Raw genomic sequence first — 25,505 nt, forward strand, 5'->3', positions numbered from 1 at the left:
GTCTTTAGTAAAAAANAAAAAAAAAAAATGATGAAAGACAAAAGAATAAACGATAATAATTACAATAATATCGAAGAATACCTACAAACAAATCACTCCTTTCCTCTCATTTTCTTAACATCTCCTGATCCCCATATATATTGTTCAGAGAAAATATCAATAACACTTAAGAAATCAAACAACTTCTCTTAGATGATATATGAGTTGATTTTTCTAGATTCTTTTCGAACATTGATGTAATACAATAAATGGAAATGCAGTGATCCAGTCTTATGCTTGATCAATTATGATGTTATCATTTTCATTCATTCATAAAAGCAGCTCAAAACATCATTATGAAATTTCAACGTTTGGATTTAAACATGAACATTATACATAAATTGACCATAATTCATTCTTGGAATATGCATAAAAGTCTAATATTTGTAACTTGGTTTGAATTTATTTCTAAGAACTTTTCTTTTTCCTTTCGATTAATGAAGGAAAAAATTCATCTTTATTAATTATGAATTGGAGAGCATATATGAAGTTCTAAAGTTTTCCTAACAAAATTCCACCAGTAGTTAATAAAGAAAGAGAGAGAGGAAAGGAAAAAAAAAAGAAAAAATTGGAATCAAGCACATAGCGCACTATACCATTTGGCTACTGCCGCTGTGTTTGTTGTATTCCCTCTGATGAATGGATCTTCCTAAAAAGAAAGATTATGGCATCATTGAGTGAGATTTTCATACAAGTAACTTTATTCATGATATATTGTAGGCGTTACAGTAAGTTTTATATGCCTTAGTCTATTAGCAAGGAGAATTACTGTGAAAACCAAGTGAATCAAGTTTATGATTTTTATAGTGACATCAATAAGTATTTTGGGTAGAATGTTAAGCTTTGAGACTTAAGATAACCTATTTTTGAAAACAAATTTACTATGACATGCAATGAAAGTACAAATGGTAAATATATATTTTTTATATATTTCTGAAAAGATATCCAAAAAAGCAAAACAGCAAACCAGAAGCTCGTGATAGTTGGGACGATCAATAGGCCGTTTCATGAGGCATCTAGCAATGAATACTGAAAACGTTTGTGAAAAATGCTGAGTTGGAGTAAGTCGTGGTGGCGGGTCATTGATGATTTTGGTCAGAAGCTCGAAATCTGTCGTGCAACCCTCATATGGATGAGTTCCTTTAGCTAGCTCAATAAGTGTTATTCCTAAACTCCAAACATCAGCGCGTACACCATATTCACAATCACTACTTGCTACACGTTCCGGCTGAAATTAAATTCAAGTTGAATAAACCTTTTCTGAATAACAAAATTTAAACCACAAAAATCTATAAGAAGCAACTGTCATTTGAAAACAAAGTCTGCATGAGAGAACAGTAGGAAAAGAGGGCCGAGAAATATTTTACTTATTCAGCAAACGATCAAAAATTCTACGACTTTCTATCGAAGCTTAATGGAATAATGTTACTGCAATACTAAGTTTCTATATGATTAATCAAGCATTCATTCAACCAGTTGTATACTGTGAAACGTACTTTTACGTTAACTTATGTAATTTGAAATAATTGTTTCCTTAAAAACAAAAAAGTGAACCGCTAAGTAAGCAGTACAGCCTTTGGTATTCGTTTCTGCTCGTCTGGAATCAATCAATCTGCCGGCAATACCAAAATCACATAATTTGATTGTACCACTGTGATCGATTAGGATATTCGATGGTTTAATATCTCGGTGCATGATGTTCTAGAAAAATGTCTCAGTTATGGAAACAAAATACAAAGTTATCAGTTTCAAATTTGAAACAATGAACCAGAAATGATGTATCTAGGGAAAAACAGAAAAAACTGTGTGGAAAAAAGGAAGCATAATTGTAAAACCCAAACTATAACTAAGAAGTAAAATATATAATTGGAGTAGATGAACCAATATTATTTTACGCAATATTTTCCATAAAAAAAAAAGATGAAATGATATAAAGTATAATAATTTCAACCAACTTCTTTTTCTTTCAGATATTCCAATGCTAAAAGTACTGATTTGGTTATATTGGCGACAATGATTTCGGGAAAATGAAGCGCTATCTTAAGCAACTTATCCAAACACATCGACATCAGCTCCATGCATATTCGAACTTCTGACTAGATACACACTTTTTTTACTACAAATCAAACTTTTAACCGCCTTCAAGTTATCTAATTTTTTCATCTCACCACCAAGAAAACTTCTGTTGTAAATTTTTGACTTTTTTTTCAGAAGAAAATGATTGATTATTATTTCATTTAAAATCTATAGCATGCAATTTGTTGGACAGAAATATAGAAATGTCTGGTTTAATAGCTCTTAAAAATACTTAAAAATATTTCATGAAATACACTATTTCTTACACGTTTTACTTCAAAACACTGTCTGGACTTATTTCGAAAAGAATTACCTTAATGAATTAGTTTATTTCACTGCTATTAATGTCACTTTTTTTAAAACTCTTCTGTCTTCTCTAAATTTCTGAATATTACCTCAAAAACAAAACAACCATAACAGCGCACGATGTTTGGACAATTATGGGATCGCATAATAACATCCATATCCATCACCGTCCGTTTATTACTCTCGGCATTACCCGTTATCGGAATTATCTATCAAGAAAAAATTATCAGTTGAGTTAACAAATTTAGTGTTTATTAAACATTGCTATTTTTATAATGGATCCAGAATTGAGTAAACTTTTGATAATAAATAAAAGAATCACTATTTACTATAGTCATACTTCATTTTCTTTTCAATTAAAGAATACAGAATAATGGAATCTAATTCAAACTCCTACAACAGATTACTTTAACTGCCATAAGTGTTTTGGTCTGTTTGAAATGTGCTTTTCGGACTACTCCAAATGAGCCACGACCAAGTTCTTTGATATCAACAATATCAGAAAGTTGTGCCCTGTATTCAGTACCCATTATAGTAAGCATACCAGATCTTTCTCGAATTGATTCATATTTCTCTTCCACCTTTAAAAATATAAATCTCATAATTAATGGTTTTTTTGTTTTGGAAAAAAAAAGACAGGAAAGTATTGTAGCAGCTACTTCGCTTTACAATATGTAGAGGCTTAATGTCCTGTATATCTAGTTATCAGTTAATAAATTAGAATAGTGATGAGATACAACCAAATCTATGATACGTAATGAAACTAAATTAATCAGGAATCACAGTAACCTGAAAGTTTACAGTGAACCGTACTGAAAGAGATTTGTTGGTAAACTTTTGAGGAGAAGATGATCCATACAAATATGAAATAACAGCAAAGGACAGAAACCTCTTCATCAGTCATTGGTACTCGTGATGGTTCCACATCTTGTAGTGTTAGATCAAGACCGAACCTTGAACGATCCATTGCTGTATTATCTGCTAGTACTACAGGTTGATTTAAAATCATCCTCATTCAACGCTGCAAAATCAGTAGTTAAAAAAACAAAATTTTATCAATCAAAATATGAATTAGTTTCTAGCAACATTAAAAAGATGCCAAAAAAATCAAATTCACTTTTAATTAGCTTCTAATTAGTTTAATTTCTCTCACCAAAAATAGTACAAAATCCCATTCGCTTTTTTTTTAAAAACATTTAATTGTAAAGAGGCAAAAGCTACCATTGGAAACATCGTAAGTGAAAAATTCCGATGTGCCAATGAAATGAAATTGTTCAACAGATCGATACCCAAATCGATCACTCCCTGTATCTTGGTCTATATATATGTATGTAATATGTATGTATGTATGTATACGTATGTATGTGTGTGTATGTGTGTATGTGCGTGTCTGTCTGTCTGTCTGCTTTCATACACCTATATATCAGCATGTGAGTGTATGTTCTGGACATTTAAATTAATGATGATTCGATAAAATGATAAAAATTTGAGACAGTGTTAGTAATGAGATGGAAAAGATTTAACGGAATGGGTGAAGATGATGGTTCTGTCGTTGGATGGAAGAACATTTGTCAATTTCGGATTAGTTTACATTAATGAAATTGTATTTGGAATTATGCATAATCGAAAAAGGACAAAATGATTGCAATCAAAATTTCCGGAATTTTTCAGTGAATCCAACTTTGCATCATCAACAGACAAAGTTTATCAGTAACATTTAGGTTGTACATACCATTTGTTTTAGTATTATTATAATAGAGATATATACAATATTTATGACAATTTTTAGTTGGTCTAGATGATGACACTCAATCACTTTAACTTTTTATTTAAGACAAAAAATATAAATGGCTTTTAATATAATGATATTTAAAATAGCATAAAAGTTTGTGAATTTAAAAGGGGAATTTCGCTATCATTGGATTTTTGTTGTAGCAAATTTATTGTACCAAAACGTGAAAATTGAAATTAGAAAAAAAAAGGAATAAAACGAAACGGAAAATGGTAGATGGCTAATTGTACAGGAATTGTTGGCAGTTACATTATTTATGTGCTAAATACTGTAGAATGCTTTAGGTTGAAATTGTAATGATAAAATGAATTTTTGTTGCAATCTTTCTGCCAAAATTAGAATTCCATTCAAATTCAGCAGAAAAATGATTTGGATTTGCATTTCAATGAAAAAGATGGAACTTTTCTAGGTAATGAAAAAATTTCAGTGCAAAAAAAGTTACATTTAGTGTCCAAATCCAAATTTTTCATTCCTTTTTTAGAAAAAAAATTAAATTGCCTCAATTTTCCAAACTTGGCAGTGAATAATTCAGCACGTGACAAGGGAAAACAAGAAAATTATAAGAGTAGCACTGATGTTTAATTAATTTCATCTGACCTGCACTTTCGTTGACTGCAGATTTCCTGTGGATTAATCGTAATATCGATATCCTTCGTTGGAACATTCAATTCCTATTAAAATTTAAACTGAAACTTGATTTGTGAGCCTTCTATAGCTCTCAAAAATGAAGTAAATAGCAATCATCCGATTATTTTTCAAACAAAAAGCTACTTTATCAACAATCAAAGATTACAACATTAAACATTGATTTGTGCAAAATTGCCTATGTGGAAATTTTATTTTTCAACAAAATTCATTATTGGCTGTGAACGGTTGGTAATATTTACGTTTCACGATACTATCATCGAAGATTTCATCAATGGTCAAAAATGAACAATTCTAAAGAGTTACAGAAAGAACAACCAAAGAATACTATCAAAATTCCAAAATTTAATCTCGAATTTTCCGCTCATTTCCTTTGCAAATTTGATTAAATCAAAATAAAAGGAGGAAAAAGGTGTTTTAATTATTATTATTTTACAGCCTCATTATTCAATTATTTAGCACTTATCATGTAAATTGTTGCAGCATTCTTCTTATCATCGTTTATCATTAATAAATGATAAGTGATTTAGTTTAGAGAAAAACATCTGCAACGGTTGAAAAAAAATACACATTCATTCATTCTTCTTCTCATTTTTTAATTTTTCTTGGAATAATACTCAAATACACAAAAAAATATCATACTCGTTTACACGTATTATATTTATATGCATGTATTATACTTGTATGCACGTTTTATACTTACCTATATGCATATATTAAACCCATATTATACATATGCACGTATTTTATCCATCATATGCATATATTATATGTATATATACGTATAATAAATACTCATATACCCGTAATATATTGACATATATGTATTGTATTCATATATGCATGTTGTACACGCAATACGTACTGCACTAACATGCACATATTACATAACATACGCATAGTATAGATACATATAGATGTTAGATATACACAAAAGGAAGAAAATGAAATAAAATTTGAAGAGTAGGAGGAGTTACTTAATCACGTGAAGCTTATTTTACAACTATTGCAACCAGGGAGGTAGGAAAAAAGTTCATACAAAAGCAATGTATATGTCTCTGTGTGTGTGTGTGTATGTGTGTGTGTATCTGTGCGTGTGTGTACGTATGTGTGTGTGTGTATGTGTGTATGTATGTATGTATGTATATGTCTGCGTGTGTATTTGTATGTCCGTATGCGTGGTTGTAATTGTTTGTTTCATTCTAGCATAGGATTAAATGTGGTGAGGTGTATGTATGTCTAGACAGAAACTACTGGCGCCTGCTAAATGATCACATGATTCTTTGATTCTTTTCCCTTTATTCATTATTAAATTCAAAAAATTTTTCTAATTTTTGAAAAATCTTTTTTATCACTTTTAAATACACTGTCACATACAATAATAGCCATTTTTGTTACACAAAAAAAAAAAAAAGTGATAACGATTATAGCTATGATATGTAATATAACATTGTATTATCAAATTCATTTCCATTCATTTTATTACAATTATTTTAATTTTTTTTTTGTTTAATCGATAAATTATGATTATGACGTCATTCATCTCAGTGATTTTATTCAACGAATTTAATTTATAGCATCATTTTGGAATTTTGAAGAGTTGAAAAGGAGCGAATATTCAATTATCCTTCGTACTATTTTTTCTTTTTTACTGGAATAAATATGATTGGTCGTAAAATTTCTGCTATTAGAAATTTAAAAATTTAATAAATTATGAAAGAATTTTAAGGTTATTTGTTATATAATAGTTGAAATACATTAATCTTTCGATCTTACACGTCATCAACCACTCACAATTTCTTCTATTACTTGATAAGAAAAAAGAAAATGCCGACAACATTGCTACGTCCAAATAATTCTGTTTTAATATCAAACTTCAAATCATTAATGCATCTATCATATCGGTAGTTTTTTTTTTTTGCTTTTTTTTTCGAGAACATTTTTTTATTTCTTTTTCTTTTTTTTTTTTGTTCGCAGATAATAACCCCATTAAAAATTATAATTTCAGATAGGTTTTGATTTTATTTACTAAAAACTTCTCAATTTTTTTTTTTTGCTTCAAAAACTATCATATAGATTATGCAACAACTAATATTATTCCTTATAATTAAGCCATTTGCAGGATGGCTTCATCAGAAGTATCATCGCAAGCATCAAAGACTATAAATATTGATGAAATCAATGAATGTTATAGTAAACTGGATTTGGACTTCAAAAGCACAAAAACTGCCTTCAGAGTAGTTTTTTTCTTTTTCTCTTTCTCTCTCTTTCTTTCAAAATATTTTATTGATAAAATCAAATGTTACATAGGTAAATATACTATTTTAACACATAACGAGCGAGAGTTTTTATCCAAGGGATTCTTTTTTTTTTTTCTTTTCCAATTTATAGTATTTTTTTACAGGGAAAAAAAACGAGTGAATTATTCCGTAGCCTTATTGTACTTCCTCTTTGTACAGTACAAACATTAAGGAAAAGAGAACAAGTGCTATTGGTTGGATTGAAAAAAGTATTTGGTGAAAAATTTTATGCAAAAGTCTTAAAGTTAACGTTTTTTGGACAATTTGTTGGCGGTGAAACGATAAGTGAAGTAAGTTATGGCGGTCATTTGGATCATTTTCTAGTTTAAATTTTATAAAAATTGAAGTACGAGAAATAAATGAATATTTAATATTCATGTAAAGATATTATGAAAATTAGCATATCAAAAACACGAAAACAGTTCCTTTCTTATGTTTGTCAGAGGTTAAATCGGTCAAACATTGCTCTTTCTGGAATTCTTTTTTAAAAATAAGCAAAAAATGGAAGGATGGGAAAGAAAAAAGGAAAAAAAACTTTTTCAAAAAAAACTTTTTTTTTCTTTTCAAAAGTAGCTTTTTTTTTAAAGCTTCCTTTCAAAATTTGAATTCATTAAAACTACAGAATTTATAGATTTACTTTAGTAGCAATTTAAACATTTCCAAAACCTTTTTTTTTCCCGAAAAAGAGAAATTAATCACTGGAAAATTAATCATTTAAATTAATCATTGATTTCGAGAGAAATTTTCGCTTCATTTGTAAAATGATAGTTGAAAAATTTAATATTAAAGGTGCAAGAGACAATGAAAAGGCTTAAGAAGTGTGGAGTGAAATCAATCTTGGACTATTGCGTTGAGTCAGATATTTCTTCGGATGAAGCTGAAAGGAAAGCTGTAGAGGGAATAGTCGGAGGTGAAGCCAGAATGGGGGTTTGATTTTCAACAATTAAAGGAAAGAAAATTATTTGAGATTTTACTGATTTCATTGTTATTCATTATCAATTCCTATGTTTACATTTCCTTTTTTTTGCCAATTTTAGACATTGCTGATTATCTATTTTCCGCATTTATATCTGTCAATATATTTGTTTACATATTTCGATCAATCAACAGAAAAATATCATTTAGTTGGAGGATGTTACGATTTCTATTGATTTAAAATTCAAATAAGTTTTAATTTTAGCCGGTAGAAAGTGTTGTTGACAGAGCAACAGTGGAAAAAACACGACAACGTTATACGGTCCACAAAGAATTTGGTGATCGCCGTAAAGACGTTGTTAGCGCCAGGTTAATTTCAAATTTCCTTTTAAAATTAGAATAAGATATTATTATGTTCTTACCGTTCAACTTTTACATCAGTCAAGGAAATTAGCTTAATCATGAAGTTAATCTTTTCCTGATCTGTGCAACGAAATCTCATCACCACTCCTTGCTCCTAAAACTCCAAGAATAAACATTCACCATTAGTTTGACTTTATATCATGTGCCATAAAGCCGTCATTTTGGGGGCATTCTACTGATATTTGTTTTTATTCTAGAAAATTTTTCCTTGGAAAATTCAAAATAAAGATGTTTGAATTATATTGTATAGAAGGAAGTCCGAAACAATTATAATACTCTTTGCTCCAGATTACCAAATTTTATTCATTTTATTAATATGATTACCGTATTTCTAATGTTTAACTGACACATTCCAGAACTTACTTTTACGAAAGTGAAGTCCAATGCGATAAGAACTGTGATATTTTTTGTGCGAGTGTGGATGCGATAACTTCGGCAATCGGCAGTTCTGGAATTAATTGTATCAAATTAACAGCTCTCGGAAGGTTTCCTGTTTGTTTAATGGAATTCGTTAAAGTTATGGGATGGGAAATATGTCGGTTAACTTGACATTCAATTGAACAAGAATTTTGCGACGAATCAAAATATTTCCACCTATACATTTTGGGATAATTTTTTCGTTGTTTAAACTACATCTTATTTTCAGACCGCAGTTGCTTCTGAAATTATCGGAATTAATAGCACAATCGAATAATTTTTACAAAACATTGATTGGCTCATCCTGGGAGGATCTTCTTCCCAATAAAATCAAAAAAGAAGAATTTTTGAAGAGGATTAAGGTTTTTTGTTCGTACAATTTGAAGCAGACTTATATATTTGCAGGTTTCGAAGTTTTCTTTTTTTTCCCACCTTTGGAATTCTAAGTTTACTTAAGGCTAGTGCGAATTAAAGATTTGTTGACCATCACATTGTCGAACAGAAAGTTGAAAACATTTAGGATCGCGGTGTTCAAATAGATGAAGATATGATGCAGAAATGGTTAAAAACAGTGGATTTTGACGAGAGTGGCTTCGTTGACTTTTACGATTGGCATAAACTCATCGAAGAACACGAACGGCTCGACCAAATATTTCAGGTAGTTGATGTCAGGACTTGATTTCCTGAAATCAAATTCCATCGAAAGAAAGTTATTTGATCGGAAAACTTCCTTGAAAAATTAATTTTAGAAGTATAAAAACTTATTGCCAGTTGCTAACAGACAGAAGTCTATCGCTTCATCAAATGATTGGACAGTTTAAGGAAAATATTCTGGAAACAGCGCTGGCATATGTGGATAGTCCGCTTTGTATAAGACTTTCATAGTTTTTCTAAATTTATTCATATAAAAACATGCGTCGATCTTAGTAAGTTTAGATATATTTTTTCTTTTTTAGGTGTATAATGTTAAAACGAAGAAGATGGAACCATTATTGAATTGCTTGACAGAGTCTGAAACTCAAGAAGTAAACTTATAATTTGCTTGTTCTTTATCTGAACCAATATATTATTTGTTAATACTGAACTTGAAAATTTTTAACTAAAATTCGGAATTCTTTTTAGACTGCTAATATGATGGATCGTATTGTGCGAACAATCGAGTATGGGAAAAAGCATAATTTACGTACAATGATTGATGCTGAGCAGACTTATTTTCAAGCGGCTATTTCGAGATTAGCAATGGCAATGATGAGGAAGTCAGATACAGTTGTAATTATCAGTCATTTAATTTATATAGATCAATCAAAAAGTGTATCTTTTTTCTGATCTGTGCAAAGAATAACAGATTTAATCTGAAAGGAAATTAAATTTGAAAGAAACTGTTTTGAGATACTCAGGTCCTAAATTTTATCTCAAGAGGATAAAAAGAATAAGTGTTCTGATAAATTATATTAAAATATATGAACTATTTTTTTTGTTTGTGAAAAATTTATAAACATTAAACAATGATTTCATACTTGTTTGATTTCACCTTGTTTTAACTTTTTTGATTTCAGGTACAACAAAGAATACGCTTTAGTTTTTAGCACTTACCAAGCATATTTGAAGAGTTGCTTAAGAGACATTGAACTGGATTTACATTTGGCTAGACGAGAAGGTTTCCATTTTGGATGTAAAGTTGTCCGTGGTGCATATATAGAACAAGAAAGGAAACGTGCTGCTGCTCTAAATTACGATGATCCAATCAATCCAAATATTGAAGTAAAGGACTGAAATTTCCGAATTATTGTTCGTTGTAAAAGTATCCGGAACTCGGCAGATAAATAAATAGTGAAATTAGTGACAGATTTTCCCGAATTGATGATTACAGCAGCTTTTATTTTGTTTTAGGCAACTGCAGCGATGTACGGAGAGGTGATGAAAAGAATAATCAAGGAAAGTCAGGAAAGAAGTCCGGGAAGTATATCGGTAATGGCTGCGACGCATAATGAACAAAGCACTAAACAGGTTATTGAAATGATGCATGAAGCTAAGATATCACCTTCCAGTGGAACCGTCTCTTTTGCTCAGCTTTATGGAATGTGCGATCAGGTGAATTATGCTAATCATATTTCTCCTAAAAAATCATACTATCATAGCAATAACAGTAATAATTGTTTGCTTATAATGAATCTCTTAATTTTTGGAGCTCTTCAAGACGAGATATTTGCTACCCCGAAAACGAACCTCTGAAAGCTACGTTTAAAAATAATGAAATATCAATAAAAGAAAAATGGGTTCTAAAAAAAGAACTGAAGTTGTTTGACGTTTTGCGTTAGGTTTGCATATTCTAGATTTCATATTCACTCGGAAATGCTGGCTATTCAGTGTACAAATATGTGCCTTATGGGCCAATCGACAAAGTTCTACCTTATCTTTCTCGCAGGGCACAAGAAAATGCTTCTGTCTTGGGCAAGATTAGAAGGGTAAGTTTATTGTTATGTTCCATGGATAAAAAAAAAATTTTGCAGCCTGAATCCCAGATTTAATAACCTTGCCGTATAGTTTATTTTCTCCAACAAAATATATGAGATATTTTCCAGGAAGTCCGTTTAATGTCCCGAGAATTGATACGAAGGACTTTTACTCTCAATGGAAGACTCGGTTAATCAAAGGGTATAAATTATTGGGGTACGTATTCAAATCACTTTGAAGCCGCAATTAAAATAATGAAGCTTATGCATAATTACGACTAAGATTTGTTATCCTTCATTACCTTTGTTTCCAAGCTGTGTTATGTAATTGTGTATTTCCATTATATTAAATAAGATTTGGAAAGGACCTAAATGCCTGAAGCAGTTACAGAAAAGAACTTGCTTGCGTTATCCTTTATCTGCTGACCAATGTTTCCTCGGCCAAGTCCTGTTATTTAAGAATTATGAATAAGAAATTTTCCGCCGCATTAACTCTCGAAGTATGCATCACTAAAGCGCATGCAATATTAGGTGTTCAGCATCCGTTCAGATTATTTTTCAACGAACAACTGTGACCTGATTTTGATGCGATGATTTTGTTGAACTAATCTGGTTCTGGTAAAAACTTTCAAAAGTTAAATGAATATGCTTTTTTTTTCTGCGTAGAAGCAGGGGTGTTAGTGAATCATAAACTAAGTAAAATTATTAGAAACATGATAATAAAGGAAAGTTGAAGAATAAAATCAAGCATAATTGGAATGAGAAGGCAATGCAAATTACAGGTATACTTCACGCTAATGAGTTCATTCAGATGACGCCAAGTTTCTTCCCGATCGTCTTGAACGCTCTAACGCACTGATCGATTTGTTGCTTTGTATGAGCCGCGGAAATCTGTATTTATACTTTTTTGAAGCGGAACAAAAAAAAAAGAAAACAGTCATTAGAAACAGGATCTGAATTTCTTTGAATTCCTCAAATCCTTTTGTAAATAAGCATATGGAATTTTAAATTAGAAACTATGATCATCGCGATTTCAAACATTATGATATATAATTTCAGCTCTAAATCATATATCATAGTGTTTCGATATTAGAAGAGAGCGAAAAGAATGATGGCTCCCACGTCTTTCTCCCTATGTCTGATATGTAACAAAATGTGAAAAAAAAAAAAAAATACCTGGATACGAATCCTTGCCTTGCCTTCAGGTACTACGGGATAGCTAAATCCAATCACATAGATGCCTTCTTTAAGCATTTCATCAGCAAATGTGGAAGCCATTCTGTTCGTAAATTATTAATTTTAGAATTAACATTCCCATCATGTTTCTTCTAACGCAAATATATGAACAAAGAATAAAAGAAATGTTAGCAAGAGTTCATAGAATAAGAGCAATAATAAGGAAAAAATAAAAAATACCTGGCATCGCCCAGAAATACTGGACAAATCGGATGACTTGAATTACCCATTATTTTGAAGCCAGCATCAGTAAGCGATTTGCGGAAGTAAGATATATTAGATTTCAAGGAATTTGTGAATTCTAATGAACTGGACAATAAATCAAGGACCTAAATGATGAAAAAAGATTTGATTTTCACTTAAATGCTTATAAAATATATGTCCGGCATTCAGAAACAAATGTTAAAATTCTTCCTCAACTACTTTTATTGATAATGATAAGATTTTAATGTGCTATGAATTCAAAACAACAAAGCAACTAAAACATGTTGTTATTTTAAAGGTAAGGATTGAATGGGTAAAGAACTCATAAATGGATTAAACGATGCATCTGTATAAGAAAAATTTCCGGGAAATGCAACAATTTAATCCTTTTGTAGATGAAATAAAGATACAATTCAGTAACATCTTAAAATAATTATGATAATGGAGAAAAGTTCTTGAGATTAAATATGTTTACATCGCTGAAGAAAGTTAAAGATATTTTTGAAAATGTAAAATATCATTGCCAAAATTTGAATACCTTAATGGAAGAGCCAACTACGGATGGTGCTAATGAATTTGAAAACAAATAAGGTCGAGAACGTTGCCTTAAAAGATCAATAAACGGCTTAGGTCCTGTAGTATAACCACCCATTGTACCACCTAAGGCTTTTCCGAGCGTAGAATTGATTATATCAATATATCCTTGAATACCAAAATGTTCTTCTGTACCACGACCGGTAGGTCCAAAAAAGCCTGGAAAAAAATTCTCATTTTTTAATTTCTTTTAGAAATTTTCATCTTCCTATCAAATATTTTTGCGCTATCTAAAATTTTACTAATAATAGGTAAGGAACAAATAAAATAGCATTTTCTCTTTTCTCAAATTTATACTTAAAATCTTCAATTTTTTTCAAACTATTTGATCAGCATATCATCATATTTTTACCAGTTGCATGGCAATCATCAACAAAAACAAGTGCATTATATCGATCTGCAAGATCACATATTTCCTTCAATGGTGCTACATCACCATCCATACTGAAAACGCCATCGGTGGCAATTATTCGTCGTCTGTTACCTTCAAAATTCGTTGTTAAAATTTAAACAGAAATTTGGATTCCAGAAATAAAATGGAATCTGAAACCTAGAAAGAGATGATATCAAAAAATGATACACTACTTTTCAAATCCTTGTAACAGTTTTCAAACTTGAAATTTTACTTTTCATTTCTTTCCCTAACTAGAAAAATAAAACAAACAGGATTAGGTAATTTACTTTGAGTTCCTTTCAGGATTTTTTCCAGATCATTCAAATCGACATGTTTGTAACGATAACGTTTCGCTTTACATAATCGAATGCCATCGATGATGGAAGCATGATTAAGCTCATCAGAAATAACTGCATCCTGATCGTCTACAAATGCTCACTAATTATAGAAGTCTGAAGGTAAAATGAATAAAATAATAATATGATACGATTAATCCGTCTATAATATCCAAATAAAGTTGTTTGTCACATCTATTCGTCTTATCTATATGATCAGATCACCGCATCTAGTCAAAGATATCTAATTAAAGACATAATAAATCAATCATAATTATGAAAAATATACATAATATGTCTTCTCGAATGTTAATAGTAAATGATTTTTTAATGCAAAAATAAATGAATAATAACGAGGACAAAACTTCGGATTCCTAGGACGAACTAATTCAATCAAAATGCTTCAAATTTATTAAATTTACTATTTTTTTTTAGCGCATACTTGTAAGCACTTCGAATAGTCCTCCATTAGCATCAAAACAAGCTGCATACAGAATGGCATCCTCGCGGCCATGAAACCTAGCAAGCTTCTTTTCCAAAGTTCGATGTATATCCTGTGTTCCACAAATGAATCGTACGGAACTCAAACCAGCACCATGAATATCTATCGCTTTCTGTCCAGCTTTAATCACTTCTGGATGACTACTTAATCCTTAAAAAGTTTGATTTTAAAAAGACAGAATTTCATAATAAAAAGCTAGCCTGGTCGGCGAATACTTTCATATAATGATTTTCATTATAGATATTTAATCATCTTCCAATAGAAAAAAAAAAGGGAAAGACATAATTTACCAAGATAATTATTAGCACAAAAATTTAACATCGGCATATCATAATTCTTAATTTTGATTTCCATTCCTTGTCGACCAATGATAACCCTTTCATTTTTATAGGTACCAGCATCCTACAAATTATCACTAGTGTTTGGTAATAATTATATCAAATTATTTAATATTTTTAGAGATGATAACAATTATGAGGATGTACTAAAAACAGAAATAGACTAACTTGAATTGTGTTGAGTTCCTTATTCAATGAAGCAATAAATTGTTGCTGAGCTGCGGAATAATTACGTTTTAATGAAAAATGAAACAATCCAATACGATCAAACAGTATTTGTTGTGCAGCCATTTCAGAAAAGAATTTACACTTCTGGACCACACATACAAATTATTAACAATTGAAATAATTCAAACAGACATTATTACATCGATGTTGAGAATATTTTGATTAATCATAATGTATGATGAACGAATGATAAGGATTATGTCATATACTATGTTGGCTTATCATAATATTAATGATGATGATCAGGAAGTATGAACTATGAAAACTTAATTGAAAGGAAAAAAAAGAAGAAAATAAGATGAGCAAACAAACTAAACCGATGACTTTGTTTTTGAAAATTATTTGAAATTTAAGAAGACAAATAACTGATACACATTTTGGTATTTGATTTTATTTTCAAAATTAAAAAAAAAAGATTGATGAATTTCAATTTTCTTGCTAAAATAATCTGATTCCTTTATCATTATTAAATAAATGGAAAACAAAATTGGAAAGATAGGGAAAACAAGTGACTATATATAAGCTTGTTAGAGTGAATTAAACGAATGTTCAATAGTAAAAACCAAAAAAAAAAAACAAATGTATGGAGAATAGTAATAGGTAGTGATGATAATGAGTGATATAAAAGACGACTACAGTTAAATTATCAATATTTCACTGTATTATTTGCCATAGAATATTTGTTGTATCATCCGCCAGTCATATACAAATACTATAAACGACTGTCACAGCAAGACATCGCATTAAAATGAGCATAAATGTTCACAAACACAGCAGACATGTTACACTGAGACACCTCTAAAAAATATTTGCATGTCAACAGTAAGCCTATTGCACCGCTAAAATGATAATAGAATTTCAGGTTTATGATAGCTAGGAATCTAATTTGATATTTAAACAAAGATAAAATTTATGAAATCAAGCTTCTTCGCTTTCAATAATGCAATTCAATTGGAGTGATCCATCTTATACATCGGTTGACTACATTAGCATCCTGCAATGTTAATATAGTGGCATCCTTATGCCTCACTCCTAATATTCTAATTCTTCAAAGTAAAAAAAATTTTTTATCATCGCATCAAGATGCTAAATACGTATAGAATTAAAGTCCTCCACATACAATTATCAAAATTTGAAAAAGGGATAAGTTAATGGAAATAAAGATATGAAATGTGATTTGAAATTGAGGGAAAATCTAAGTTTTTCTTTTTTTTTTCACTACTAATATTCATGAACTTCCAATAGAATTACAAAAAAAAAAAAATAGTAACTAATCCGAATTTTTACAATTATCAATCTTTAACATTTAGTATATAACTGAGAAATAACAATTACAAGCAAGACTTTTTATCTGTATGATACATAAAAATGTGACAGTCAACTGAACACATGAACAAATAATACTAAACCAATGTATTAGCGAAAAAGCTGAGAGAAAAAAAATTGCTATTAAACACAACGAAACTTAAATAAAAAAGAATGGAAGTAGTTGAAGTAATCTCTTGAAGTAATCTCTTAACAAAAAATAAAACATACAATGTACAAAGTTTTTTGACAATTGGCGTACAAAGTTTTTGACAATTGGCGTACAAAAACATACAAAGTTTTTTGACAATTGGCGCAGATAAACTTGTTATGGTAATGGTTTTATTAACGGAAAACTTATTCATCGTATACGTTGTAAGACTGAATTATCAGAGAATATCAAGGGTTAAGTGAATTATAAGGAAATTTAGGTGGGAATTTAACTAGAGTTATACTTCAGTCGGGATTTGATGAAGTATAGATGATAGTACTATTGAACTGAATCGAAGCGCACTGTTAATCGAGTGGGTCAAGTGAATGACTGGCAGTCAATCTTTTGTCGTGACACCATAGTAGTAGTTGTTGTTTATAACATTTGACAATTGTACATAAGCTAGATCATCAGATTAAATGTTCTTTACAATATGATGGAAGTTAGACAAATGATTCATCAATTACAGTATCGAAAATATTGAATTTTTTGGTGTAAATCATTAATCTGTGGAATATTCTAAATAAAATAACCTCTGTACGATAAATTTTTATAATTATGAATGGAATCCCGTTATTCCAAGATATGTCTATAATGCAAAAATATTATGACTATTTCAACATAGTTCTATATTATACAAATATTCCGGTTCTTCCGAGATACCCAACTGAAGGAGACCAACGCCTTCAGCAAGAAGAATTTGATGGGTACAGCAAAATATGTTCCTTTTGGTTTGGTGAAAAAACATGTATAATTTCCATGGGGACAGCTTTAACTTCTCCTTGATTTGAAATCTTAATACTTGGCGGATAAAAATGAAATCAATTTTCATCTTGACAACAATCAGCATAACGGTATAAAAATACACTAAGAGTGATCCAGTGTGTCATAAATCCTATTAGTTCTTTTGTATTAATTCTGTAGTTTTATCGGATTCATTTCCCGATCCTTCTGCTAATTCCCCTCCTACCTGGCTTATTTCTAATTCCTCTGTTAGCATATCACATATCCACTACCTCTCTTTAATGGTTTTGTTAAATATCTTTCACTTTTTGCCCAAAGAATTTGCAAAACTTTTGGCCCTGATGGTGTCCACTTGCGTACCTTCAAGTCCGTGAATCAATCGCTGACGAGCTTTTCCCAACGAATTAATGCATTTGTTGCGTCTAATGCACCTTGCATCTCCTGCACTTTTTGTTATCAATTCCCGATTAGCTTCTTCCAGTTTCTTGAATCGGACCATCCCTTCACATTGTATCGAGCATCTATTGCTGTGCTCTAGCATTGAGCCTTGAAACTGGCCTTTGAAGCTTTGTTTTGCTATCCAATTCTCCATCTATCGTATCGCAACGCTTCCGTGAGTGAATGCTTTTCACGAGACCCTTGCTCCACTTGTCGTTTCTTTGCGGATTGCGATTTTGTGAATATATTCCGACCGCCTTTCGTTGATTGATTCGACAGTGCTAGCTTGTAATTCGAGGTGCCTTATTCTTCCATTAGATCCATTTCTTTGACTTCATCGGGCTTTTCCAGTTTTTCTTTGGTCAGTTGCGCACTTTCGCTTAGAATGCTAGACATACCACCTCGTAGCACTAATATGTGGCATTAGAAATTTTTTGACGAATGGCATAGATAAATAATTGTGATAAAGGTTTTATTGATTGACGAATTCACTCTTCGTATACGTTATAAACCAGTTATCGGTAGAGTCGATCACTAAATTGTTCTTCTCTGTTTTCGTTTGCTTGGAAAATTCAGTGGGAATTCCACTGAGGTTGTAGTTTAGTAGAAAATGATGGGATATATATGGTAGTACTGTTAAACCCTATCGAAGAGCACTGTTCATCGAGTAAGTTGAGTGAATCATTGACTCGATTCTTTACCCTGACTCCTTATATAGTAGGAACTTTACAACAATGACAACTGCATATGAGCATTATTAAACCAAATTTTACGTTCTTTACAATATTACAATAGGAGTTGGATAAATGATTCCTCATTTTGAAACATTGAAAACACTTATTTTAATTTATCATGCAATGAATCATTTATCAGTGAAATATTCTAAACAAAAAACCTTTATACTACAAACTTCCACATCATGAATTTGATTCAGTTACTCCGAAATATTTCTATAATAGTGGAATACTATGACTATTTCGACATATTTCTATATTATAAAAATATTACGGTTTTTCCGAAATACATATGTATGTGCATGGATATTTTATAAACTTGGTTAGTTCTAGCATATTAGAGTCTCAAAATAAGCAAGAAAACAAGTAACAAACGAAGAACAAATTTGCACGACTTTAATTAATTTGCATTTACAACAATAAAATTCAAAAACCCGAATCGAAATTTCTAGTTAAAGAGAACCACTGGTAAATGATCACGGAGAAATGCATTTGCCATTATTTTATCATCGAAAATTTCGACCTTTGCTAAACCAAGAAAAAGAAGAAAATATTAAAAATAGTAAAAATGTACCAAACAAATCACCAAGGGCTGTTAAATATGGTATTGCAGCACAATCTGGATCCACCTCTATTGACCATAACAAGGCAACGAGTAACTGACACACATAAAGCAGTGATAAAACCTGAAAACTCATCATTCACTTCCAATTAATACGTTCATGCATTAAATTTGGCGTTTTTTCTCTAGTTATTCCTTTAAATCCAGACTCCATGGAAGTAAACCTTGAAACGTGACAAATTTTGGTAGTGAATACACGATGTGGAGTAACCTAGTTGATACGAGTTAGTTCTACAACTAATAAGAGCGAAATAGACGAAGTACACAGGATAAACTCAGATTTCACTCTTTCAGAACAATAAACTGTCTAACCTGAACTAACGCTGCACAGATATATATGCTAGTAAAAAGTGGCCCAGATGGTAGACTACTCCCTTTGTGTAAAATCTGTATAACCCAATTGAAGAACATATGACAAGGAACCACAAACAACAGCAACACACGAGCTGAACGCGCATCTAGATCTACAATTTTTTTTTTTTTTTTTTTTCACTATTAGTATGAAAGATAACTGAAGAGGCAGTGAAACCTCCAACATATAATAATATCAGCAAAATTTTTAACAGTTATATAGAATGATATCTAAAGAACATACTTGAAAAAGATTAATAAAAAAGAAGTGAACTCAGCAAAAAAAGAAAACGTTTACCATCAGAAAAAAGTGCACGTTTACAACTTAAGTGACTTGATAAAGCCTCGCTTAGTGTTCCAAATGGATAGTGTTGATGATAGAATGTAGAAAGACGACTAGCTTGAATAGCTGCAAGATTACCACCAACTCCTACAAAAGAAAAAACTCCTAAAAAACAGGCTTCTCTGTTCGAAAGGGTCGCTTAAACTTTCAAAGCCACATGAAAAAAGACGCTTTTATTACATATTTACAAATCACGGCAAAAAAGATGAGCTAAGTCTAAACATAAAAATTTCAAACTTAATCTTGCAGCTTACCGTTTATAACAGGTTGGAACATCGCAATTTTCGGAAATCGTTTGATGGTACTTTCCAGCACAAAACCACCGGTACTACTTATTAACATGCTAAATATAATAGGTGACCAACCATTTTCTAACACATTGGCTGTACCTTCATCCTTTCGGGCTAAATAAATCCAGAATGGTGTTGCCATTATGAATGTTACAACTACACCAACATTAAGCCAAGTCTCGTTGAGATGTGCATGAAGAAATATCGAACCTGCAACACTTCATTGCTCAAAGCTTGCATAAGTATCAAGAGAAATCATAGGAAATCAAAATTTCAAATAAAGCTAATTAAAATATCAGCTTTGACGTGAAAAGCGCAAGAGATTTTATGGCAACATAAAGAAGTCATAAAGACGGCTAACTAGTTTAATGAAACTGTTATAACACAGTGGGGAAGCGATACAAAGTAGATTGAGAGCTTTGTCCACTAAGTCATCTTTGTTTCCTCTAGTTTCTCACCTTTATCTTCCAAGCCGTCTTTGTTATCCTTCCTCTTTGTTCTCCTCGTAAATATGATTGTGAAAATCTTGCAACAGATGATGTTTCTCCCCTTCTTTGTTCTTAGGAAACACTATATCTTTAAAAAATCGAAGGTAAGTGGGTCATTTATTCATAAAGGTGTAGTACAAAACAGTTCCTCTATCTGCTTCCTACTCTCTTTCGATCTCTACAAGTATATTACTTGAGATTCTGGATAAAGATGTGAAGCATTTATTTGTCATCGCCTGGAACAGCTGAAACTGTCGATTCCTAATCCCACTCAGCCAAAAATAAAGAGAATTTCATGACCAAAGATCACATTTAAACTCCGGCAAAATTTAAGCTTAGATTGAAACCATGAAAACTGCACAGTAAAACGAAAGTTTCTTCAACATTGAGGTGAAAAGAAGCAAGTATGTTCTATACATATCGTAGAAAACATTGTAAACTAGTGTTACTTAAACTGAATTAAACAATTACCTAATAATGACAGAGCTCCTAAGGTGGTAAGATCACCCAATGAGGCAGCAATTGGTGTTGCAATGTTGTCGGGATTTATGGCGAAATTTCGTGAAATTAAAACGACACATATCACCACCGTACTAAGCACTAACGATGTCAGTGATGCTGTTGTTAGACTGCTTGCACATAATAAAGAAGCATGAGACCAATCAATCTGAAATTTTACATCCGAAAAACTGGGAAAACAAAACAAAACATCTTTCTTCACTGATTTTGAATAACAAAGGCTCATGTCCATCTCGTATCATTTGGTTGTCACCGCAAACTTTTAACGGACTATCCTTGAGAAGTATTTTTAAGACATGGGAGTAAAAGCGTGCTTTCTTCTTATCCAGCACATATACAGTACTAAACTGTCAGTTTCGCAAAAAAAGTAAACTGATGCTAAACGTAAATGATCTCAGTTTTTTCTCATTAAACTTTGGTAAGAAAGTATGTAAGCATCTGTTCCAGCTCTACTGCGATTCTTTATTCATATCCATCTACCAGTAATACAGTCGAAGAACGCGAATAGAAATCAACTAAACTATTGCATAAATCACCGCCATTAATTCCCATTTACATATAAAAACTGCCTGTGGTTTACTCAATTAAAATCTCATTCTATGAGTCCGAAATTCAGTGAAAACAGTAAATCAACGCAGAGACAATTTTCTAAATTAGCAGAATCACCTGCCCTTTTGGTATCCACGCAAGCGCAACAGCAAAGCTGGAAGCGAGGAATGCTACAACAATTGCTTGTACTTGAATAAGAGCCATGTTTGCAATAATAATCTTCTTTGGATTTGAGTTCATCCGTCCTGTATTAGCCTGAAAAAAAGTAAAAAAAAGATCGGTGAAACATAAAAACTTGAAATACATGAAATCAGAACAGTGATTAAGAAATTTTAGGGAGTCTTAAAAAAGTAAATTAACAATTTGGCTTTGAAGACAATGAAATGATTAGAACAAAATAGAAGCAGTTTCAAACAGATATTATGTCTCATTTGATTTACATTTACAGCACTATTAACCTGGGAATCAGCTGTTGGTGAACTATACGAATGTACTTGAGTATATTATGAGTCTGTTTCAATCTCGACATCAAATTCAGCTAAAACGGAAAGCATCAACGGTTATGTAAAAGAAGGGGAACGCAGGCATTTTTAAGATGCGTTTCTCCAGCAGTGAATTCCCAAGAAGAAAGGACTGATAGATAAACGTACCAATGTTGATAATCTGGATGCAAAGGTCATTTCAAGGTTCCCTTTCAAGCCAAGTAATGCAGGCACCAAAATGAATGTTTCAGGTACCTATAAAATGCAGTGAAATAAACCGAGATTTTGGAAATATTCTCAAATGCAAGTCAAATCTAGCTCAAAGAATGTCAAGCAATTGAAGATGTACTTCGACAAACAGATTCCAGTGTTGCACAATATCAAGAACAAAGCCAGCAAAAACCATCCCAAGACCAGCAGGAACGAATGGAAACAATATCTGAAACAGAAATTGCAAAAAATTGGGAAATATTAAAGAAAAAGTAGGACAAAAGGCAATTTTTCCTATTATTCCATACAAATAATATCTGGGATAAGTATGCAACAAATGTGACTTAAAAATGAAGTCGACAGAATTTCATTTAAATGAACTAGTAGCGCAAAAAGTTGTATTATCTTCAATCCACACCTGTAAAAACAAACTACACGAAGATGTAATAGGCATGCTTGAGTGTGGGACGCTTGCACGAGTAAAACTAAAATCTTCATCTGAAGCAGCCTGTATACTGTCACCACTACTGAAACATAACATAGCTACACTACATACAAATTAGTACAGCTTATTCTTTTTTTGATAGTTTTGCTTTAATCTACTCCAGCAGATAGTTAAAGTTTGAAGCGAAATAAAAGTTAGAGATTGCCAAAATTATTCTACATAGGAATAGCTAGAAATCATAGAAAACTATCCACAAAATGAATCAAATTGAAAAAAATCCACGACGGCCGTACTGCTGATTATTTGAAGCAAACAACAATTTTCAAAATGCAAAGCAAACCTAAGGAACTGTTACTGATCAACTGTTAGATTAAATGGAAAAGCAAAATTCAGGTTATAAATAAGCAGTTAGCACGGTATCAAGATTTTCAAAAAAGGAAAAGATACTTAGAAGCAGGGTTTGCTTCGCCTTTAGCGACCTTCGGATTTAACACCTCTCCCACTTTTTTTAACATTGGTGTTAAATCAGTCACATCATTGTTGTTTAAGTTGCTGTCAGTCACTTCATGCTTATACCACGATGGACCATCAAGTGAAGCTAGTACACAAACACTATTCGATTCAAATTTTGTTTCCAAACCGTCCAGCTCCTAAATTTTATATATGTTTTCACATTAAACTTTATCATTTCAAAATCCATTGGCTGAATAAAGAAAATATCACGAATTAGAATTCTCATTCTTAATCATTGGGCAAATTTTCAAAAGCATCTACATCTCTATAACACAAAATGGGGATAAGGAAAGAGAAAGGATTTTCTTTTCTACCACAAAAGAGCGAATTTACACTATCGATATGCGCAATATCCATCTCTTTATTTTCACTCCGGAATCGTCGCCTTTTCACTTGTGATAATAATTTGCTTTCGTCATATAGACAATGTCTTCTGTTGATCTTAAAATTAAATCCGTTGATCTCGTATCATATACCATTTAAGAAGCTGCAGTTTTTCCATAACTTCATACATTTTAGCTCAGCAGTATGACCGTAAAACGTTATTACATGCAGAAATGTGTGTTCAATTCAGAGAGCAATTTTCATCCATGATTTTCACTTCCTCTCTTGCGCTTTTCTATTGAATTCTTTCCTTAGCACCATTAATGTACTAATTTTAGCATCTCAAACTATGGGATCTCTTGTAAAAGGGTGAAAATAAATTTACATTGTGAATGATATGTTAAAAGCTGTCAAATTATATCACTTCTTATTACTGATCTATTTTGCCGCCAATGATACATGCAATAGTAATCTGTATTAATTAGTTTTGAAGCAGTTGGTTGGGACAAAATGATTTATGACTTAATCTATGAGACATAAGACATGAATTCGACAGTTCGACTTGCGAAACTTGTTTTCACTCTGTCCAAAAACTGATGGATACTTCTTGTTCAATTTTATTCTTCATAGTTTCTTCGACATTACATCTATTTTGTTCAAAATAAACCTACATTTCCACTACTTCCATTCATTGATCATACATTCCTGAAATATAGAAGGAAACAAATATCACAGAAATACTACCGGACAACTATAGCGAGTATGGAAATATGCAAAAATTCGAAACTGTTCACTACATAACATTTATCAGAACAATTTCTCCTTATTTATCCCAATCCAAAGCAAAAACGATTACAATGAACCACTCATTCACACACCGGAAAATCTCAACACAGAAAAATTAATGTTATCAAACCGCATCCGCAAAATTCCAAGCATCTGTTTAGTCCAGCCAGTTTTTCCGAGGAGGAACGGATCAACCAACGAAACATTTTCGGAACTTTGTTTTTCAAGACTGGGAAGAATTCCATAATTGGTTACTATACCATTAAGCATTAAGCGTTTTCATCCCTTGCCTATTTCTTAAATCGTACAATCGGAAACATTTCCGAGTTTATGGTGATAACATCAATCGTTTTCATTTAGACCGGAAACGATAAGACGTGGTATTTTTCAAAATTTTTGTTTAAAACATGGAATTTTGCAGTCATTTACGTGGCTTTCTTTGAGCTAATGCTTTTGCGTATGTACTGTTGTTGGATAAACGCTTATGTTTGTTTATTTTTGCATAAACGCCCACACATGTGTACGATGACTAATAACTGTCAATTTCAGCGGGATGGGTCAAGAACGAAGTATATTTTCCAGGAGATCTCACAACACAATTGAGATGTTGTCGATGACCTGGGTACAGTTTGTCAAACTTATCTGCGAGCTTAATGACAGGTTAATTCAGCAATTAAAAGATACGCAAAACGCTTACAGTGTCAGCGATTTTTGATGCTTACTGTTCAATGAAATTTGACTTGTTAAGTCTCATCTTGAGTTTTTTCAGTATATTCATTTATGTGCATATACCTTCGAGGACACTTAAATAAGACACCAAATTGGATATCAGTACTAAGAAACTGATGTCCGTGTATGCTATGTAAGAATTTTTAATAGTAAATAATTAAGAGAAACAGTATAGTTTTCAAAGTGCTCCTTAAAAAAAAAAAAATATTACGACAATGAAGATTT

At 31.5% G+C, this 25,505-nt stretch overlaps 5 protein-coding genes across 5 annotated transcripts; 1 reads left to right on the forward strand and 4 right to left on the reverse strand.

Moving 5' to 3' along the window:
• Positions 1–517: 517 nt before the first annotated feature.
• LOAG_04083 (STE/STE7/MEK7 protein kinase) lies at positions 518–3,708 on the reverse strand. Its single transcript, XM_020446501.1, has 8 exons — positions 3,643–3,708; positions 3,311–3,442; positions 2,829–3,002; positions 2,511–2,630; positions 1,995–2,135; positions 1,594–1,740; positions 1,007–1,267; positions 518–688 (listed from the first exon to the last, which is right to left on the reverse strand). The coding sequence occupies exons 2-8, from the start codon at positions 3,434–3,436 to the stop codon at positions 614–616; spliced, it is 1,044 nt and encodes a 347-aa protein (XP_020303167.1). The 5' UTR covers positions 3,437–3,442; positions 3,643–3,708; the 3' UTR covers positions 518–613.
• A 3,266-nt stretch (positions 3,709–6,974) lies between these two features.
• LOAG_04084 (sluggish A-PC) lies at positions 6,975–11,871 on the forward strand. Its single transcript, XM_003139621.2, has 13 exons — positions 6,975–7,095; positions 7,263–7,448; positions 7,948–8,085; positions 8,339–8,442; positions 8,853–8,981; positions 9,143–9,275; positions 9,434–9,571; positions 9,870–9,938; positions 10,036–10,169; positions 10,470–10,674; positions 10,804–11,004; positions 11,247–11,378; positions 11,496–11,871. The coding sequence occupies exons 1-13, from the start codon at positions 6,982–6,984 to the stop codon at positions 11,559–11,561; spliced, it is 1,749 nt and encodes a 582-aa protein (XP_003139669.1). The 5' UTR covers positions 6,975–6,981; the 3' UTR covers positions 11,562–11,871.
• Positions 11,872–12,113: 242 nt separating this feature from the next.
• LOAG_04085 (2-amino-3-ketobutyrate coenzyme A ligase) lies at positions 12,114–15,283 on the reverse strand. Its single transcript, XM_003139622.2, has 9 exons — positions 15,138–15,283; positions 14,922–15,033; positions 14,572–14,781; positions 14,082–14,219; positions 13,753–13,884; positions 13,345–13,559; positions 12,783–12,931; positions 12,543–12,645; positions 12,114–12,257 (listed from the first exon to the last, which is right to left on the reverse strand). Exons 1-9 carry the CDS (start codon positions 15,258–15,260, stop codon positions 12,174–12,176), a joined length of 1,266 nt encoding a protein of 421 aa, XP_003139670.1. The 5' UTR covers positions 15,261–15,283; the 3' UTR covers positions 12,114–12,173.
• Positions 15,284–17,758: 2,475 nt separating this feature from the next.
• On the reverse strand, positions 17,759–17,998 carry LOAG_04086 (hypothetical protein; the record flags this gene model as incomplete). The annotated part of the gene is made up of 1 exon (XM_003139623.1): positions 17,759–17,998. The coding sequence occupies one exon, from the start codon at positions 17,996–17,998 to the stop codon at positions 17,759–17,761; it is 240 nt and encodes a 79-aa protein (XP_003139671.1).
• A 1,137-nt stretch (positions 17,999–19,135) lies between these two features.
• LOAG_04087 (hypothetical protein) lies at positions 19,136–24,457 on the reverse strand (the record flags this gene model as incomplete). Its single annotated transcript, XM_020446502.1, has 12 exons — positions 19,136–19,315; positions 19,564–19,715; positions 19,901–20,032; positions 20,200–20,445; positions 21,195–21,390; positions 21,909–22,046; positions 22,442–22,528; positions 22,623–22,712; positions 22,902–23,010; positions 23,376–23,578; positions 23,775–23,882; positions 24,437–24,457. The coding sequence occupies 12 exons, from the start codon at positions 24,455–24,457 to the stop codon at positions 19,136–19,138; spliced, it is 1,662 nt and encodes a 553-aa protein (XP_020303168.1).
• Positions 24,458–25,505: the final 1,048 nt, after the last annotated feature.

Source organism: Loa loa, assembly GCF_000183805.2.
Source record: "Loa loa unplaced genomic scaffold supercont3.546, whole genome shotgun sequence".
Lineage (NCBI taxonomy): Eukaryota > Metazoa > Nematoda > Chromadorea > Rhabditida > Onchocercidae > Loa > Loa loa.

Coding starts and splice junctions, on each gene's coding strand:
- LOAG_04084 (XM_003139621.2), top strand. CDS start 6,982: ATGGCTTCATCAGAAGTATCATCGCAAGCATCAAAGACTATAAATATT. Junction 7,449..7,947: donor GCGGTGAAACGATAAGTGAA/GTAAGTTATGGC, acceptor TTAATATTAAAG/GTGCAAGAGACAATGAAAAG. Junction 11,005..11,246: donor TTTATGGAATGTGCGATCAG/GTGAATTATGCT, acceptor TGCATATTCTAG/ATTTCATATTCACTCGGAAA.
- LOAG_04083 (XM_020446501.1), bottom strand. CDS start 3,436: ATGAGGATGATTTTAAATCAACCTGTAGTACTAGCAGATAATACAGCA. Junction 3,003..3,310: donor TACCAATGACTGATGAAGAG/GTTTCTGTCCTT, acceptor ATATTTTTAAAG/GTGGAAGAGAAATATGAATC. Junction 1,741..1,994: donor AATATCTGAAAGAAAAAGAA/GTTGGTTGAAAT, acceptor ACATTTTTCTAG/AACATCATGCACCGAGATAT.
- LOAG_04085 (XM_003139622.2), bottom strand. CDS start 15,260: ATGGCTGCACAACAAATACTGTTTGATCGTATTGGATTGTTTCATTTT. Junction 15,034..15,137: donor AGGAACTCAACACAATTCAA/GTTAGTCTATTT, acceptor GATAATTTGTAG/GATGCTGGTACCTATAAAAA. Junction 12,646..12,782: donor GTATTTCTGGGCGATGCCAG/GTATTTTTTATT, acceptor ATTTACGAACAG/AATGGCTTCCACATTTGCTG.